The sequence below is a fragment of the Hypanus sabinus genome, chromosome 28, assembly GCF_030144855.1.
Source record: "Hypanus sabinus isolate sHypSab1 chromosome 28, sHypSab1.hap1, whole genome shotgun sequence".
Classification (NCBI taxonomy): Eukaryota; Metazoa; Chordata; class Chondrichthyes; order Myliobatiformes; family Dasyatidae; genus Hypanus; species Hypanus sabinus.
In genome coordinates this window covers 17,988,474-18,008,269 of record NC_082733.1, presented here as the reverse complement: position 1 = coordinate 18,008,269, position 19,796 = coordinate 17,988,474, and the positions used below count along the sequence as shown (strand labels likewise).

Below are 19,796 nucleotides of genomic sequence, written 5' to 3'. Positions count from 1 at the left end.
GATATGACCTACAGGGAAGTAGTTCACCCCTAGGTTGTGAGACACGTATAGCTGGGTGACTGTTGAGAAGGGAATAGGCAGCTAGTGCAGAGTACTCCTGCGTCCATACTTCTCAATAGTAAGTATGCCACTTTCAGTACTATTGGGGAGGGGAGCAACCTATCAAGGGGAAAGCACAGTGACCAGGTCAGTGAAACTGAGTGTGACCTCTGTGGCTCAGAAGGGAAAGGGGGAGAAGAATGTTCAATTTCAAGTTTAATTATTCAGTTCAAATGAATCCAGCCAAATGAAACAACGTTCCTCTAGGGCTAGCATGTAAGCACACTATCAACAGTCATGCAGTTGTGCAGAAGAGTGCAGTAGTGTTAGGGGATTCAATTTCACAGTTAGAGGAGATTCTGTGGGCATGAAAGAGATACCAAGATGGTATTCTGCCTCCTGGGTGTGCCAGGGTCAGGGATGTCTCCACAGCATTTTAAGGGTGGAGAGTGAGCAGCCGGAAATCATGGTACATTTTGGTATCGTCAATATGGGTAGTGAAAGGGAGGATATCCTGAAGACAGAATATAGGGAGTTAGATAGAAAATTGGAAAACACGACCTTCAGAGTCGCAATCTCTGGATTGCACCCTGAGACACGCGCCAGTGAATTAGATGATTTGGCAGATGAATACATGATTGAGGAACTAGTGCAAGGGTTAGAGTTTCAGATTTCTGGGACCTTTTCTGAGTAAGATCCAACCTGTACAAAAAGGACGGGTTACACCTGAATCCTACAGGGACCAATATACTTGCAGCTAGGTTTGCTAGAACTGTTGGGGAGGGTTTTAAACTAATTTGGCAGGGAAAGAGAAGCGGTGTGATAGGGTTGAGGATGGAACTGTTGGTATACAAGTAGATGTGGTGTGTAGTGAGAATGTACGGACGAACGGGCAGAATGCACACAGTATAAGGAATAAGGTAGATGATCCTGTAGTGCAGTTTTAAGAGACGGGCAGGTAAGGGATTCCTTAGTAGGTAGTGATCATAATATGATACAATTCACTCCAAAGTTTGAGAGCTCGAAGCTAAAGTCATTTACATCAGTATTACAGTGGAGTAAAGGGAATTATAGAGGCATGAGAGAGGAGCTGGCCAAAAGTGATTCGAAGGGATGATGGTAGAACAGCAATGAGCTGGAGTTTCTGAGAGAAATTCTGAAGACCCAGCATAAAGAGGTATTCTGAATGGAGGATGACGCAACTGTGGCTGGCAAAGGAAGTCAAAGAAAGCATAAAACCAAAAAAGAGGGCATTTAATTTAGCAAAAAGTTGTGGGAAGTCAGGGGATTGGCAAGTTTTTGAAAAACACCAGAAGGCAACCAAATAAGCTATAAGGAGAGAAAAGATGAAATATGAAGATAAGCTAGCCAATATATAAAAGAGGATACCAGAAGTATTTTTATATAGAGAGAAAAAGAGAGCTGAGACTAGCTATCAGACCACTGGAGAGCTAATAGTGGTGGGGGGGGGGGGGGGTGGAGTCAATGGAATGGGGGATGAACTTAATAAGTATTTTGCATCAGTCTATACTGTGGAAGGCACTTGCAGTATACCAGAAATTCAAGAGTGTCAGGGGGCAGAAATGTGTATAGTTGCTATTACTGAGAAGGTGCTTGGAAGACTGAAAGGTAGATAAGTCACCTGGACCAAATGGACTACACCCCAGGGTTCTGAAAGAGGCAGCTGAAGGGATAGTGGATCGTTCAAGAATCACTAGATTCTGGAATGGTTCTAGAGAACTAGAAGTGCTCTGTGACATCATGAAGACATTACGTACGTAATAAAAGCGCAGTACTCTCTCTATCGCAGAAATAATTTGAACACATTCGCTCTGGTCTTTTCTACGACTGCTGAGATGCTTGGCTGCAAATTTTAATCATTAACCAGCTGTCTGGACTCTGGAAGCTGAAGTATGGAAAGCAGTAATTTGTTCCATCTAAGTTGCCACAAACAACAGGACTAACAATGGGAATTAGCAATGATGTTAAATTTAACTACTATTTCATAGAGCAGTTTATCCCTTCTTAATTGTGACATTAATGTGAATGTTTTCCCACCTGGAGCTAATGGACCACTCTCCCTTCTCTATGTCTTGGAGGAAGTGCTGTCCATTAAAAAGTTCCTACAATCGTGGAATTTTACAGACAGAGAAGCCGTGACGGAATTGATCAACAGACCAGGCCTGAAGGGTTGAATGATTTACTCGGGCTACAATGTTTCTGAGGAGTAATGCAATTTTCTCTAAGAAATCACTGATGTCCTGAGGTAAATCCATTTTTGCTGCTCTGGCACCTGCACCCAAGCTGTGGGTGTATAAATTTGTGACAAGACGCTATGTATTTTTTTTTGTTTTTCCCTTGTAATCAGTGAAAATCAGGTCTAAGAGCCATTTCTCCAGCTAGTTATTACATGCGTCATGAGTTTATCAATAGGAAGTGACAGGAAGCGGACAGTTATTACACATTCTCTATACACACCCTTCAAGCAGCTAATGAGCCTCTTAGGTAAAGAATAGCTCATTTATCCAGATATGGCCCTGTCAAAGCACCATAGTGTGGATGGTATAAAACTGCACAAACACGCATCGTTGATCCCCATGGTGCTTGTCATTCATATCATGGGGAACAGAGAAATTCTTTTTCTTTTGTTCAGACATTGTCCAATACATACGATAACGGTAAACACAAAGTACACTGCAGATGCTGTGGTCAAATCAACACGTACAAACAAGCTGGATGAACTCAGCAAGTCGGGCAGCTTCCGTTGAAATGAGCAGTCAACGTTTTGGGCCGAGACCCTTCGTCAGGACTGAAGAAGGAGGGGGCAGGGGCCCCATAAAGAAGGTGGGGAGAGGGTGGAATGTGTCAGGTGAGAAACCAATCAGAGGAAATATCAAGGGATGGGGGAGGGGAAGCAGGGAGGGGATAGGCAGGAGAGGTGAAGAAGGAATGTAAGGGGAAAGCACTGTGGGTAGTAGTAGAAGGCAGAATCATGAGGGAGGTGATAGGCAGCTAGAAGAGGAGACAGAGTGAAAGTGGGATGGTAATTTCCAACTTCCGGTAATTCCCTCCTTCTCCCTTCCACCATCCCACTTTCACTCTGTCTCCTCCTCCAGCTGCCTATCACCTCCCTCATGATTCTGCCTTCTACTACTACCCACAGTGCTTTCCCCTTATATTCCTCCTTTACCTTTCCTGCCTATCCCCTCCCTGCTTCCCCTCCACCACCCCTTGATCTTTCCTCTGATTGGTTTTCCACCCTCCCCCCACCTTCTTTATAGGGCCCCTGCCCCCTCCTTCTTCAGTCCTGACGAAGGGTCTCAGCCCGAAACGTTGACTGCTCCTTTCAATGGATGCTGCCCAACCTGCTGAGTTCATCCAGCTTGTTTGTACATACGATAACAGGTTTGAGCGGGAAAGGAAACTGGGATGGCGTACGGAACCAGATTCCCAAACTGAGAAAGAGCAACAAGACAGGAACCACACTGCAGTTGATGAGCACACATTTTCAAATATGGTCTTTTCTTCAGGACTGCAGTGGTGCGGTGAAGGTCAACCACAATGATCACTGGACTGAGCTGTGACTCCGAGTGTGCATCCTGTGTGGAGAGATTAAGCAGACTTGGAGAGGTGAACTCACAATGGAAAGTACCCTTTTTTTAAAATGGGACTTGTCAGGGTAGAAGGAATGATAACACCACTGGCTGCGGCACCCAGAACCAATAGTGAAGGTTTCAGAATAAGCGATTGGCCATTCAGTCTAAGGTGTGAAATTCCATCACCTAGTGGGAATGAACCTTTGGAATTCTCTGCAAGGAGGATTTATGGAGGCCCAGAGTATTTGTAAAGCAGGGATCAAATTGACAGTTATAAATCATGTACAAGAGGAAACATCCTACTCCAATTACAGACAGCCCTGATGACATTCTCCGGAATATTCTGCACAAGACTGTTCCCCCCATCCATAGAAGGATATATTTCGAATAGAAAGATTGCAGGGAAGGTTCAACTGATTGGCTTTTGGGATGGTGGGTTCATAAGAACAGGACTTCTCACTGAACTATATAATATTCTTAAGGGACGGTTATGGAATAGGTGCAGAGTTCCAATATCTTTCCCCTCATTGAGCGATTTAGAACCAGAGATCACAATCTCAAGGTCAGAATGTGGCCCTTCAGGGCGGAGATAAGAACAAGTTACTGTGGGGTGGCACAATAGCGTAGGGGCTAATGTAATGCTTTACAGTGCCAGTGACCCAGGTTCAAGTCCTGCGCTGTCTGTAAGGAGTTTGTATGTTCCTCCAGGTGCTCCAGTTCCATCCCGCATGCCCAAGACAGAGGGATTAGTAAGTTATGGGCGTATTATTTTGCCTCTGGAGGCATAGTGACACATGCCGGCTGCCTCCAGCACATCCTTGGACTGTGTCCGTCACTGACGCAAATGGCAAGGACAAACTACATGTTTTGATGTTTCGATGTAAATGTGACAATAAAGCCAATCTCCCGAAAAAAAAAGTTCACAGAAGTGAGGAGTTTATAAAATAATGAGAGGTATAGAGTAAACAGATGATATTTCATACTGGAGAGCATGGATTTAACGTAAAGGGGGAAAGTTCAAAAGAGATTGTCCAGCTTTTTTTTTTACAGAGAGTGTGCTGGGTCCCTGGAATGCATTGGCGAAGACAGAAACAGTCGAGATGTTTAAGAATTTCTTAGACAGACACATAAATATGCAGAGAATGGAAGGATATGGACCATGTTCAGGCAGAAGGAACTTGCTTTATGGGATATCAGTAGCTTAGTTCAACACAACATCAGGGGCTGAAGAACCTGTTTCTGTGCTACACTGTTCTGTACAAAGTTCTTTGCAGTCTTTACCAACAACATCTCAGTCATTGATTTCACTGAAAACACAGACTGGTAGAGTTTTGGTTATTAAAGAAATCAACATATGTGGGGTTAGTGCAGGGAAGTGGCACTGAGGTAAAAGATCAGCCATAATCTTCTTCAAAGGAAGGACAGGCAGAACAACCCCCTTCTGCTTTTGGTTCTCGTGATCAATGTCAGCTCTGTGAACTGGAAGTGGCTGCTTTTCGCAAGAACTTTATTAGTGAGCAGCAAATTTAACAAATATTCCAAATTGAAATTGGAACGAAGACTGTGGCCAAACAAGAAAGCTTTGCAGTCATCAAAAAACCAACGTACTCCTCTGAAGACCCTGTCACGAGTGATACTTACGGCACCTGGTCTTGGCTCTGGGGGATTCTGGTTGTACGGATACCAGTGCTGTGTTTCGCGGTTCACCTCCATGTACTTTCCAGCAAAGGCTCTCGTGACATCAGCCATGGAGAAAGCACAAACGGCAGAAGAAGCTGCACCGCCTTTATACCTGAGAGGAGAACCAGCAGATCAGCCCAGTGTTTAAGCATGCAATTCTTTCTCCACTTCTGACAATCTAATCCTGCTCTGGTGAATGTGTGTGTTTCCTCCTGGTATCCTCCTATATGAGTTTGCACCTTTTGTGGTTATGCTGTGTTGGCTCTGGACTTGCTTGTGGGCTGTCCAGCACAAACCTCGCTGAATTGATCCTACTCAAATAACACATTTCACTGAATACTTTGATATACATATGACAAATAAAGCTAATCTCTCTCCAATGGTATATAATAAGTTATTACACTGAATAGAAAGCTCTAATCAAGTCACAGCGTTAAAACACAAAGTCCAAAACATCAAAGTGATAGAAACAACTATAAATTTTACAAAATACAAGGAGTGTCATTTCTCTCCTGCCCCTTTGTATTTTTAAAGAAAGTATTGCTTAAGCTCGATAGACTCAGAATTACAATCAGATTCAGGTTTAATATCACTGGCATATTGTTGTTTTGAGGCAGCAATACTGACTAATAAAAACTATAAATTACAATATAATGTGCATGTATATATTAATATATAATTTGTGTGTGATATATATAATTGTTTTTCACACCACTTACGGATGGTGCATATGTGTATTTTCCCCCTCAATCTCTGGTGCTCCACCAGAAGCCTGGCAGCTTGAGGGTTCGGTGCAGAATCCTTGCTGTTCTTCTGGTCAGAGATCTCAGATGTTGTTCACAGGATCCATTGCAGCCACTCTACCAGTTCAGGTGCCTCAGCTCCAAGTGCTCCTAAAGCCAGATTGCTCGGGCTTTAACCTTCCACATCCTTTCTATCTGCTCTTTCAAGTCCTGGTATTTCTCCAGCTTCTCATATTTTCTTCCAGATGTTATCATCATCCAGGATTGCCACACCTATTACCATTGCTTCCTTCTGTTCCTTGTCCAGTACTACGATGTCTGACTGGTTGGCCAGCTCCTGCTTATCAGTCTGTGTTTGGACGATTGAATGATCTTTATTGTCATTATACATAGATACAATGAAACTCTGTTTGGCTTCCTCTCAGGCAATCAAACAAAGCAGTAGATAAGAACAAGACAGTAATAGAAAAACAGTATTAAGTAGATAAGTAGCAGAAAATAAGTTGCAGCAGCACCTGAATGTCACAGTGATGCACAAAGTACCGTTAGTGCAAGTGTTTGAGTCCTTGTGTGTGCTCACAGTTTCGGTCATTGTGCTGTGGGAGTGGTGTGATGGAGGCCACAGCTCTGGGGTAGAAGCTGTTCCTCAGTCTATTTGTTCTGGCTTTTAGTGTCCTGAACCTTTTGCTGGACGGCAGCGGGTCAGACAGGGAGTGGCCAGGGTGTTGTGGTGCCTCTGGTTATGCTGATTTCTTTCCTCCTGAGTCTGCTGGAATAGATGGTGTCCAGTCCTGGGAGCTCCATCCTGACAATTCGCTGGGCCGCCTTCACCACGCGATGCAGGTCTTGTTGCTCAGCGGCTGTGAAGCTGGCATACCGCACTGTGGCGCTGTTGGTCAGGATGGTTTCAACAGGATCTTAGCTGTCATTCTCCTCTAGCTTTTGGGTGTTTGGAATTGGGGATGTCCAATCCATAGTCAGTGCAGATGTTCCTCTGCACAATCCCTGCACTTGGTTGTGTGTTCAGTGTATGCTATATATACACATATATTAAATAAGTAATGCAAAAAAGAGAGGAAAAAATACTGAGGTAGTGTTCCTGGGTTTATTGTTCATTCAGAAATCTGATGGCAGAGGGGAAGAAACTGCTTCTGAATTATTGAGTGTGTATCTTCAGGCTCCTGTGCCTCCTCCTTGATGGTAGCAATAAGAGGGCATGCCCTGGGTGATTTGGGGGTGGAGGGAGAGTTCTTAATGAGGAATGCTGCCTTTTTGAAGCATCACCTTTTTAAGGTGTCCGGGATGCTGGGGAGGCCAGTGCCCCAGGTGGAGCTGGCAGAGTTTACAACATTCTGCAGATTTTTCCGATTCTATGTGGTGGCCCCTCCATACCAGATGGTGATGCAACCAGTTCGAATGCTCTCCACAGTACATCTGTAGAAATTTGTGAGTATCTTTGGATACATACAAATTATCCTCAAACTCTTTATGAAATGAGAATTTCTTTGTATTTGCATCAATTTGTTGGGCTCAGGATAGATCGTCGGAGATGCTGACAGCCAGGAATGTCAAGCTGCTCACCCTTTCCACTTCTGATTTCCCGATGGTGTGTTCCCTCACCTTCTACTTCCTGAAGCCCGCTATCAGTTCCTTGGTCTTATCGACATTGAGCGTAAGGTTGCTGTGACACCGCTGATCTACCATGCTCCTGTACACTTCCTCGTCAGCATCTGAAATTTTGCCAACAGATGTGTCATCAGCAAATTTATAGATGGTCTTTAAATTGTGTCTGGGCATACAATCATGGGTGCAGAGAGGGAAACGCTGTGGGCTAAGCATGCAATCATGAGGTTTGTCAGCAAGGAGGAGACACTATTTATGACCTGCACACACTGTGATCTCCTGATGAGGAAGTCAGGATCCAGTGGTGGGGGGAATGATGACAGAGGCCCAGTTTTGGAGCTCGTTGATTATAACTGAGTTCATGATTGTTGCTGTGATCTGTAGGTAATAAACAGCAGCCTAATATAGGTATTACTACTGTCCAGGTGATCCAAGTCCAAGTGGACAGCCATTGAGACTGCGTTTTCTGTTGGCCGATTTATGGCAATAGGCAAATTGCAGTGGGTCCAGGTCCTTGCTTATGCACTGTTGATAATAGCCACGACCAACCTGTCAAAGCACTTCATCACAGTAGATGGGCGTGCCACTGGGCAATAGTTGTTGCGGCATCTCATTCTGCTCTTCTTGGGCACTGGTATGATTATCACCCTTTGAAGCAGGAGGGAACATCTGACTGCAGTAGTGAGGAATTGAAGATGTCCTTGAACACTCCCACCAATTAGCTGGCACAGTTTTTCAGAGCTCAGCCAATCAGGGCCTAACATCCTGTGAGGGCTCACACTCTTGAAAGACGTTCTGACATCGGCCACCAAGACAGAGGTCACTGGGTCATTAGGTGCTGTATGGATTCACACAGATGTAGTTTTTATCTCCCTTTCAAACTGTTCATTAAAGCACTTACACCACTGTGATGAAGTATTTTGAGAGTTTGGTGATGATCAAACTCATCAACTCCTGCTTCATCAGTGACTTGGATCTGCTCCAATTTGCCTAACAGCACAACAGGTCCACAGCAGGTGCCACTTCATTGGCTGTTCACTCAACCCTGGAACATTGTTTGTTTATCTTATTTTTTTTAAATTGGGTTCTTTCTGGTTTCTTGCTTTGTGGCCACCTGTAAGTAAACAAATCTCACGGTTGTATAATGCATACATTAATTGATATTAATGTGCTTTGAAATTTTGAAACATCTGAACAGCAAAGATGCATACATCAGGATGCTCCTCATCAACTACAGCTCAGCTACCATCCCCTCAAAACTAATTAATAAGCTTCACGTCCCTGGCCTCAATAATTCCTTGTGCAATTGGATCCTCAACTTCCTCACTTGCAGACCACAATCAGTTCAGATTGGCAAAAGCATCTTCTCCACAAAGTCGATCAGCAATGGTGCACTACGAGGCTGTGTGCTTATAGCCCCCTGTTCTTCTTGATTTATCCTTACGGCTGTGAGGCTGAGCACTGTTCCAATGCCATATTTAGGTTTGCTGAACCAAAGGTGGTGACGAATCAATGATGCCATAAGAACAACTTTTCACTCAATGTCAGCAAGGCCAAGGGTTTGGGGAGGAATCTGAAGATCCATGAGCCAGTACTCATCGGGGGATTACAGGTGGAGAGGTTTTCAACTTTAAATTCTGCAGTGTTATTATTTTAGAGGATCTGTTCTGGGTCCAGCACTTAAGTGCAATTATGGAGAAAGCGTGGCAGTGCCTCTACTTCCTCAGAAGTTTGCAAAGATTCGACATGACAAACTTCTATAGATGTGTAGGAGAGAGTATATTGACCGTTTGCATCACAGACTGGTATGGAAGCACAATGTGCTTGAAAGGAAAATTCTATAAAAAGTAGCGGCTATATCCCAGACCATCATGGGTAAAGACCTCTCTACCATTCAGTACATCTACATAGAGCTTTGTTGCAAGAAGGAAGCATCCATCATCAGCTCACTCCACCCAGGTCATGCTCTCTTCTTGCTGCTGCCATTAGGAATAAGATACAAGAGCCTCAGGACTCGTGCCACCAGGTTCAGGAAGTATAATTAGCCCTCAACCATCAGGCTCCTGAACCAGATAGGATAACTTCATTCAACTTCACTTGCCCCATCACTGAATTGTTCCCATAGCCTATATACTCACTTTCAAGGACTCTTCATCTCATGTTAGTTTGTTTGTTGCTTATTTATTATTATTTCTAATTTTTGTTTGTACTTGCACAGTTTGTTGAGTTCTTTCCAATTTGTTGTTTGTCCGTTCCTTTGGGTGTGGTCTTTCATTGCTTCTATCATGTTTCTTGGATTTAATGAGTACAAGAAAATTAATCTCAGTGTTGTTAATGGTTACATATACAGTATGGACTTTGATAATAAACTTACTTTGAATTTTGATGAAATCAGTGACAATTGTGACATATTTATTCTGACTTGAAGATGAATTCCTGAATATTGTTCAGTTCACCAACTCAAAGTAGTCCTGTAAGCTCTTCGCCATCTCCTTTGACCATACCTCCTTGGTCCTCACCACCAGTGCTACGGTCTTTACTCTCTGCCTATATACTGGATGTAGAAATGCAGCAGGTGATTGGACTTTTTGAAGTGCGGGCACAGGATGGTACAGTAAGTGTTCTTGGTGGTATAACAGTGGTCAAGTATGTTGGCTCCTCTGGTTCCACAGATGATAAGTTATTGGTAGTTATTCAGAGACTTCAAGCTAGTTGAAATCGCCCACAATTATAGAGAAGGCATCAGGGTGTGCAGTTTCATCCCTGCTATGTTGCTCAGCTCCTCCAGTGCCTACCTGACGTTGGCCTGAGGTGGAATGTACACTTCTACCAGGATGGTGGCAGAAAACTCCATCGGCAGAAAAAATGGATGACATTTGACCGCTAATACTCTAGGTCAGGTGAGCAGGACTGATACCAAACTGCCACAACTGTGCATCACAATGACTTAATCATAAAGCATAACTCCTCCTCGTCTGCCTTTAAAAGACAGAGCTGTCCTGTCTTTGTGGAGAGTGGGGAAGCAATGGGGCTGCAGCACTGCGTCCAAAATTGCAGCTGTGGGACCTATTTCCAAAAAGCAAAGTACACAGCAGTCCCTGGCGTCCCTCTAATACAGCAATCTTCTTCTGAGGTCTTCAATTTTATTTTCCAGAGACGGTACGTTCAATAGATTTTGTAAACATCTTAAAACAACTCTGTTTACTGAAGCAGCCATGGCTGTGACTGCAGATTTTAGTCATAGCAGTCATAATGGGATTATTTGATGATTCCCACCTGAGCTCCATAAAATGAGTCACCACTTAATTGCGCCATCTTACTGGAATAACCAGGCCATAAAATAGCTTTAAAGGTTAAATTATTTATTCATTTTAATTATGCATCCATTTAAAAAAAATATGTAGTTTTAGATAATAAAATTATTATACATATAGTCAGAAGAGTTATAAAATAATGGAAGTTGTATCCTGGTCTTGGACTGCACTCAGTTGGAGGTCACTGCGTGGTTGGGTTGATCTGCACACAGCATGCCAGAAGCCTGGGCAATTTGAGAGGAAAATCACAAACCACGTGAAACTTGCGGTTTACTCTGTGGTGCACAATTAAGTGGCATTTTGTGATTATGTGATCCAATTTCTCGGCACAAGTATCCTGTACCTAATAAAGCGCCACTGGGTGTATCCAGGCCCCTCTCCTCTGACTTCTCTCACTAACAAGGTGCTTTCACCCACAGAACTTCTGCTCATTGGATTTTATTTTGTTCTTCACATCACTCGCTACAAATCGTAGAGATCGTTGTGCATGAAAATCCTAGGAGATCAGCAGTTTCTTCAATAATCAAACCATTCCATGATCAAAGTCAGGTAGATCTCATTTTTCCCCATTCTGACATTTGGTCTGAACAACAGCTGAACCTCTTTTTTTCTTCTTCTGTCTTTTAAGTTCAGTCCAACTTAAAGGTGCATTACCTTTCTTGATATCATCTTCCAAACATAAAACTGAACCCATTGTCATTAAATGCTCCACGAACTTATCACACTTTAGAGTAGTACTGAACCAAGAGGGTGTTCTGGAATTCCTTGACAGCCCGAGAACAGCAGCAACAACTGAAGTGTGGTCTCCTCCTCTCTGAGTTACTGGCTCAGTCATTTGCTGCAATTCATAATCAAGATAATCCAAAGTGAAGAGCTAAACACTGTAGGGATAAGGCACAAAATATCCTGATGCGCTGCAAACCACCTTTAGTCAAAAACATGTGTCGTTCACTCCTTCTCTGCCGCTCACTTTAAACAACATGTCACTCCTTCCTTGGTGTCCATTTCAGACTAGACAACGGGGTCTTTCAGTTACTGCATCCCTCCCTTCCTCTCCAGCCAAAAGTAACTCAAAACGTTTGACTCCACACCATAGCTTGTCCCACCTTCTCAACTCAACTGAACCTCTTGACCACATCTGCATGCTCTTCTGCACTGAATTGCTGCCACATGATTGGCTGACTAGATTTCGCATTGACAGGCAGGTGTACCTAATAAAGTGGTCACTGAGTACATGTGACAATAATTAACCAATTTACCGATTTTACCTTGATATCAAGGAAGAGCCATTGGGGCCCTTTAACAACATTAAAAATGGATAAAACCCCATGGCCTGATAGGATCCATCTTAGGTTACTGAGACAGCCGAGAGAGGAAATAAATGGGGGTTTAAAGGAGATTGTTGCATCATCTTTACTCACAGGTGAAGCCCCAGAAGACAGAACAGAATATGTTATAAACTCAAGAGATTCTGCAGATTTTGGAAATCTAGAGCAACTTGCACAAAATGCTGGAGGAACTCAGCAAGTCAGGCAGCATCTATGGAAGGAATTAATAGTTGATGTTTCAGGCCACTGAGTCTATGTACCAATGAAGTTTTATCTTTCTAATTGCTCTGCATGAAAATTAGGGAAGTTGTAAAAATAATATATATTCACTTAAGTTCAAATCTAAAGTCAAGACCTTAAAATTGTAATAATCAAAAGAATGCTTTGAAGATCAGAATTTTATCAAAAAACAACATAAATTCAGGAGGTCCTGATCTGACCAGAGAGCTGAGCGCAAACAATTTGATTTTCCGTACAATTTCACATACCACTGGGAAGTAAATGCTCCGTAGAAGGTTGTGTTTTTCCAACTTTCTTTTCCTGGAGACAGAACAAACATATCCTGGATAACATTAAATGGGAATCCGTCCTCTGGGAGTGAGCAGGACAGCTGGGCTTTAAGGAATGTTGTCCACCTTTTCTGGAGAACCCGCTCACCTCCTATATCCCCCTGTGGAAAGATTTATTAATGGTGCTTAAGCAAGAGAGATTTCAACAGAATATAATACTGCTGATCATCACAACACGGCCATGCAAAGATTTAGAAATACAATATTCTCAGATATTTTGCAACACCATCCTAAAAATAGAACACCCTTCAACAGCTGGGACCTCACTTGCAATCTAACCTCACAACAGGCTTGCCCTCTAGACTGGTTGACTCCAGTAACACAAACCAGGATGAGTTATGTAAGTAATTGGCGAAGAGATAAGAGTTTGTACAATGGTGCAGCTAGTTGAACTGCTGCCTTACAGTGCCAACAACGACTCGGGTTCAATCCTGGCCTTGAGTCTTATCTGCGTGGAGATTGCACATTCTCCCTGTGACCACATGGATTTCCTCCATGTACTTCAGTTTTTCCCCACATTCCAAAGGTGTGTGGTTTGGCTGGTTAATTTGCCCCCATGTTCTAGGATCACGGGGAGGGGGGTGTTGATGAGACTGCGGAGATGAAGAATTAACATACGGTAGCATCAGTGTAATGGGTGGTTAATTGTCAATGTGGACTGAACGGCTGAGCGGCCTACTTATATGTTTTTCTTCTTCCTATGACTAAAAGTTAAACAGTAGACATATATGATGACAAACATAGAGTCAAAGAAAAGTACAGCGCAGAGACAGGCCCTTTGGTATATCCAGTCCATGGCAAACCACTTAAACTGCCTTCTCCCATCAACCTGTGCTGGGACCACAGCCCTCGATACTCCTACCATCCATGTACATATCCACACTTCCCTTAAATATTGAGACTGAGCTCGCACACACTACTTGTGCAAGTGTGCTGAAACACATCAAAGTGTGCATCAAAACTCGTCACTTTGGAATACTGGAACTGAAGTCGATGAATTAGCTGCCACAGCTGATTGGTGAGCTAACTTACTTGCCTTTCCTCTGTTTATCATATTAATCTTGGCTAACAAAAGACTTCCAATTTAGAATTAAGAATGGCCCCAGCAACAATAAACCTCTGCGAAGGTACCAAACCACCACCCAGCTGTGCATGTAGAAAGATTGCATGAATGTAAACAGATAAGAGGCATTGATCGTGTGGATAGTCAGAGGCTTTTTCCCAGGGCTGAAATGGTTGCCACAAGAGGACACAGGTTTAAGGTGCTGGGGAGCAGGTACAGAGGAGATGTCAGGAGTAAGTTTTTAACTCAGAGAGCGGTGAGTGTATGGAATGGGCTGCTGACAATGGCGGTGGAGGCAGATACGATAGGGTCTTTTAAGAGACTTTTAGATAGGTACATGGAGCTTAGAAAAGTAGAGGGCTATAGGTAAGCCTAGTAATTTCTAAGGTAGGGACATGCTTGGCACAACTTTGTGGGCCGAAGGGCCTGTTTTGTAGGTTTTCTGCGTTTCTAGAATATTCTGGAAAACACTTCAGCAGGCCAGGCAGCATCAGCAAAGGCTTTCACTTGGCTCATGTTTCGGAAACACGTCAAGAAACAAAACACCGCAGACAGCAACAATGGAGACAGAAAAACAGTTAACATTTCAGGTCGAGCAACCTTCCTGAAGCACAATTTCCAAACATTACTCTGCCTTCTTCCATGTTGTACTTTGCAGAATAATGATTCCCCTTAACCAGTCCATCAGCTCCTCCATCCCCAAAGCAGATTCTCATTTATTTTCATTAAGAACACGATGATGCTGTAAATGTTAATGCAGCTCAGGAAAAAAAATCAATGGTGGCAATTTAAGCAACGGCAATTTGTCATTGACAAGCTCCTGTGATTATTACATCAATGTATAATGGCGCCTCATGCTAAGCATGAATTTTTTTAGTTGGCTATTATTTTGATCAATAATGCCAATGAAAATGACAAAGCTTTCTGAGGTAGCAAACAGCAACTAATGAGAGTGACAGAGTCCGACTGATTGATCCACCAGATAAATTACTTCTCTGTGATTCTTGCTGCCTACCAGGTGAGATATACTGTAGAACAGCATAAATAAAGGAGACAGTGCAACTCTGTCACTTAGATAACACATTTACTATGAATATTACAAGGTCATGGCAGCTGGAAAAGTAAAACAGAGACCAAAGCTTTTTGATCTAATCTTCAACTTCACCTACAGAATAATGAAGAAGACTAATGATAACAGCAAGTCCTTCCTTGAAACCTGCAAATTATCCACAGAGTTTTGGAACAGAAGACTGAATTATAGATTGGATTAGAATGACTGTGCAGAAGAAGGTTATGGTCTGGTGACCAGTGGTGAAAACTGCCAGGCCAATAAACGTTCCGAAAGGTTGGGAGATAACTAGTGGGGAAGGGATGTCAGCAGAACCCAATGAGTAGTGAGAGGATAAAGGTGACGCAGCAAAGGCAGTCACATTGCAGGAGTACTGTGGAGCTCCATCATAGATCGTTCAGAACTTCACTGCTGTTGTATCCACAATTTCAGAATGGCCTTTGTAATGTGGGAAATGTTCTGGTAAGTACCCTACCCTGAAAGGCACAAACACAGCTATCACTTGCACATCAGCAGGCCTTAAAAAGAAAGCTAAGTTCTGCTTATGTGTTATTAGGAAGAAACCAACCTTAGGGTTGGCCAGTGGCCAGTGAGGCAATCTTCTTCTAGGTTGGTCTTCTTTAAGCTTCTACTGTCCATATTGAACACTTTAGCATCAAGACCAATTCTAAGGCACTTACAAATATAATTCAGAAGATATGTAGCGTGGGAGGTTGATGGTTGGGTTGAGTCGTTCTCCAATGTTGTCAATTTACTTGAAAACATTTGTCACCATGTGAGGAGACATCATCAGTGTTTCCTCCAATGGTGACGAAACGTTCACAAGTAAATTGCCAAGATCAGTAAACAACTTCACCCAACCATTTATAAATGTCTCCCAGAACATCTCCAGGTTTATCTGCTGAAGGGTCCCTTTTCATATGAAGACTTTATTTTAATTAAAACTTTTCACTGTGTCTCTTTACTGAGGATCTTTTAACAGAGAAGGACTAATGGGAACAATTTTTTTTGCTTTTCTTTCAGATTTCCAAAACCTGCTGATTCTTGGCTTTTGAGGGTTAAAGGAGATTTTAAGAGTCTCTTACTAATGGAAACCTACTGGCTAGTGAAAGACTTGGAGAGAGTGGATGTGGAGAGGAAGTTTCCATTAATATGATATGAGGGCACAGCTTCAGAATAAAGGGATATCCCTTTAATACTAAGATGTGAAGGAATTTCTTCAGCCAGATGGTGGTAAATCTGTGGAATTTGTTGTCACAGAGGCCAAGTCAATAGGAATATTTAAAGCAGAAATTGGTGGGTTCTTGAATGGTAAGAAGATAAAAAATTTTGGGGAGGAGATTGGAGAATAGAGTTGAAAAAATCAGCCTTGATTGAATGGCAGAGAAAACTCGTTGAGCTCAGTGGCCCAATTCTGCTCTATATCTTATGTCTTAAAAACTTAATTTCCTTTTATGAGATGTGAAAGCTAGGTTAGTATATCTTTATTTTGAATTATTGAATTAACTTCTCTAAATGAATTCTGGATTTGGAACAATGAAACTTAAACTGACAACTAACTGACTCACTCAATCTAAAGTACGCAGCAACTTAGAAAGTTTTTATAAACTTTGCTCCCTGTCCTTTCCAAGGTTTACATGGATGGTTAAATATTCGCACGGATGATAAAACAAAAGAGCCACTATTTGTTTGAATCGCTCACTGTGCAACCTGCCGCTGTTCGTAATTAGTCCCAGTTTCATCAGAAAGGATGCCCACAGCACATTCCTGTGCCACTTATAGCCTCCTGTTGGGCAAATCTACTTTTATTCTATCTCCCCAGTCTTCACCAATCTGTTTTACCCTTTCTTTCCCCGGTTATAGACCTAACTCACTGTAGCTAAAAATGAATAATACTGCCCAATATCATTCTAGCAACTGAATATTTTCTTGAAAGACTTCTCACCAAATTGTTTTTATAGAGAGTTACTGTTATTTTTACTTCCTGCAGTGACAATTTCCAAATGATATAATTAGTTCTTCATTAGATTTTTATAATGAGATAACTGATACTGAGAAAATAAAGCTGAGAAATTGAACAATCTAAACCTAATGTCTTAGCTCTTTGAGTGTTAACTTTTAGCTGGATTATCTTTAGGGATATCCTCACAGAAAACCTGTTCATTACATGCCTCCCTTTTTGACTTATCCCTCCTAACTGATCTCCCTCTTGGTGCTTATCCCTGCAAGTGAGACAAGTGCCACAAATGCTCCTACACCTCCTTCTTCACTACCATTCTGTCTCCCAAACAGTCCTTCCAGGTGAGGCGACACATCACTCGCGAGTCTGTTGGGTTTGTCTATGATGTCCAGCAACACAGCCTCCTCTGCATCAGGAAGACCTAATGAAGATTAAGGAACCTCTTCATCAAGCATCATTGCTCCCAGTGACCATCTAGAGTAATTCTACATTCCATTCCAATTCCGACATGTCGGTCTATGGACTTCTCTACGGTCACGATAAGGCCACCCTTAGGCTAGAGAAACAACACCTTTTATTCTGTCTGGGTAGCCCCCAACCTGATTGCTTGAACGTCATTTTCACTCATTTCTGGTCATTTCTCTCTCTCCCTCCTCCCCTTTTCCATTCTCCATTCTGCCTCCCCTCTTACCCCTTCTCCTCATCGACCCATCACTTCCTTCCGGTGCCCCTCCTCCTTCTCTTTCTTCCAATGTCCACCGTCCCCCTCCTATCAGAGTCCTTCTTCTTCAGCCCTTTACATTTTCCACCTATCACTTCCCAGCTTCTTACTTCATCTCCCCTACCCCACCCACACACGTTCCCCGTTAAAAGGTGTACATGCCAGCTTGTACTCCTTCCTCTTCCCCCACCTTTTTATTCTGGCTTCTTCCCCTTCCTTTCCAATCCTGATGAAGAGTCTGGGCCAGAAACATGGACTGTTACCTCCTACCAGACCTGCTAAGTTCCAACAGTATTTTGTGTGTATAGCCCCTATTTTCTTATTCTGTTTCTGTCACTCCAAGCTCAACAGTCATGCTTTGGGTGGGCAGCCAGGCAGGTGGGCATCCAGGGTGAGTCTAGTCCTTTCTCAGAATGTTGGTGCTTCAATCACTGTTACTACAACATTTAAGGAAATTCAACTACATTGAGTTGGGTCATCCTATGTCAGCAGATGTTGTCCAAAACACTGAACACTTTCCATTGCTTTCACTCTTGATTTCTGACTTATCACATTTAATATGGATCCATTATACATAGAACATAGAATAATACAGGACATTTGGCCCACGATCAATTTAATCCTTCCCTCTTACATAGCACTCCAGCTTTCTATCATCCACATGCCTACCGAAAAATCCCTTAAATGTCCCTACTGTATCTACCTCTACCCCTACCTCTGGCAGTGCGTTCCACACACCCAGCACTCTCCATGTAAGAAACCTACCTCCGTCATCCCCCCACGTCACCATCCCCACAATCTTTGGACTCACTTCCAAGGACTCTACATCTCATGTTCTCAATATTAATTGCTTATTTTTTTCCCTCTTTTGGCTTTGCACTGTTTATTGTCTTTTGCAATTTGATTCTTTGACCGTCCTCTTGGGGACAGTCCTTCATTATATTCACTGTGAATGCCCGCAAGAAAATGAATCTCAGCGTTATGGTGTCATGTATATACTTCGAATACGTACTTTGAACTATACATTCCTCCAGTCACCTTAGAATTATGCCCCCTCGTATTAGTGAGTAATTATACATCTAGTAATCACAGTCAAGAATTGGTAACAGAAATATACCACAGGACCTGTACACCTTTCACCGTATATTTGAAGATATTGCTATGACTTGCATCAATTTAGCCATCAATCAATCAGAAACTGTCTCTAATTAGAGGCTGTCTGCAGATCTACATCACTGAACAGTATCTTCTGAGGATTAAGATTGCCTTTTACTCTCATTAAAGTGTCATCTACTCGTAGTTCTGATCCCCATCAGTTCACCTTCAACAATTATAAATTCATCTTTTTCTATTCCAGCTCTGGGAACACTATTAGGAGTCCATAAAACTCCCTATTTATTCAGATCCATTAACTTTTGCTTTCAATATCTCACAGCTCTAATGAAAGATTTGCTGGAGTAGTTGAACAGTCTAAAAGCAGATTCTTCCCAGATGCTCTCAAACCCGATCATTGAATGAAAGAATTTCCAATGGTAATTAACCATATATTTAAAGTTAAACCATTTGGTAAATGTGCATGCTTTTACAGAGTGTATTTTGTCTCAGGCCTTGCGTCCAGAGGGATACCTCTGATCGTTTAGTGAAGGTCTGGGAGAGGCTGATAGAAATGGACCCTTTGGCCCACTGTGTCTGGCACCCATTTGCACTAATCCTACATTAATCTAGTGTGGTTGATAGGAATAGTCCATATTCCTGTCAAATCCTCCCAAGCGAGATTTATGTAGGATTAGTGCAGATGGGTGCCAGACACATTGGGCCAAAGGGTCTGTTTCCATGCTGTGGTAGTAGTAGCATGATCACTCGAGTCGAGCACAATGTTCTCCTGAGGGGTTGTCTATTGGTGGGTTCTCAGAGGCCAGTCTGGGATCCACATATCCAGGTAGGGTGGATTCCCTTAATGGAGAATGCCTGTGCATGTCTTTCTTTAATGTGGGGAGGCTGACGCATGGGCAGTCACCACACGGCCCTTGAGAGATCGGTTTCGGGGGCCCAGTGGCAAGGAATGCACCACAACCGGTGACCCTGCACTGC

General features: G+C 42.8%; 1 protein-coding gene across 7 annotated transcripts in view; it reads right to left on the bottom strand.

The window, feature by feature from the left end:
• Nucleotides 1-19,796, bottom strand: part of sema4ba (sema domain, immunoglobulin domain (Ig), transmembrane domain (TM) and short cytoplasmic domain, (semaphorin) 4Ba) — a 435,779-nt gene that overhangs the window by 24,765 nt on the left and 391,218 nt on the right. For all 7 annotated transcript variants that reach the window (XM_059952676.1, XM_059952674.1, XM_059952678.1 and 4 more), the window contains 2 exons: nucleotides 12,812-12,993; nucleotides 5,277-5,427 (listed from right to left, as the gene is read on the bottom strand). In XM_059952676.1, coding sequence (XP_059808659.1) covers nucleotides 5,277-5,427; nucleotides 12,812-12,993 — 333 coding nt within the window. The remainder of the gene's footprint in view (nucleotides 1-5,276; nucleotides 5,428-12,811; nucleotides 12,994-19,796) is intronic.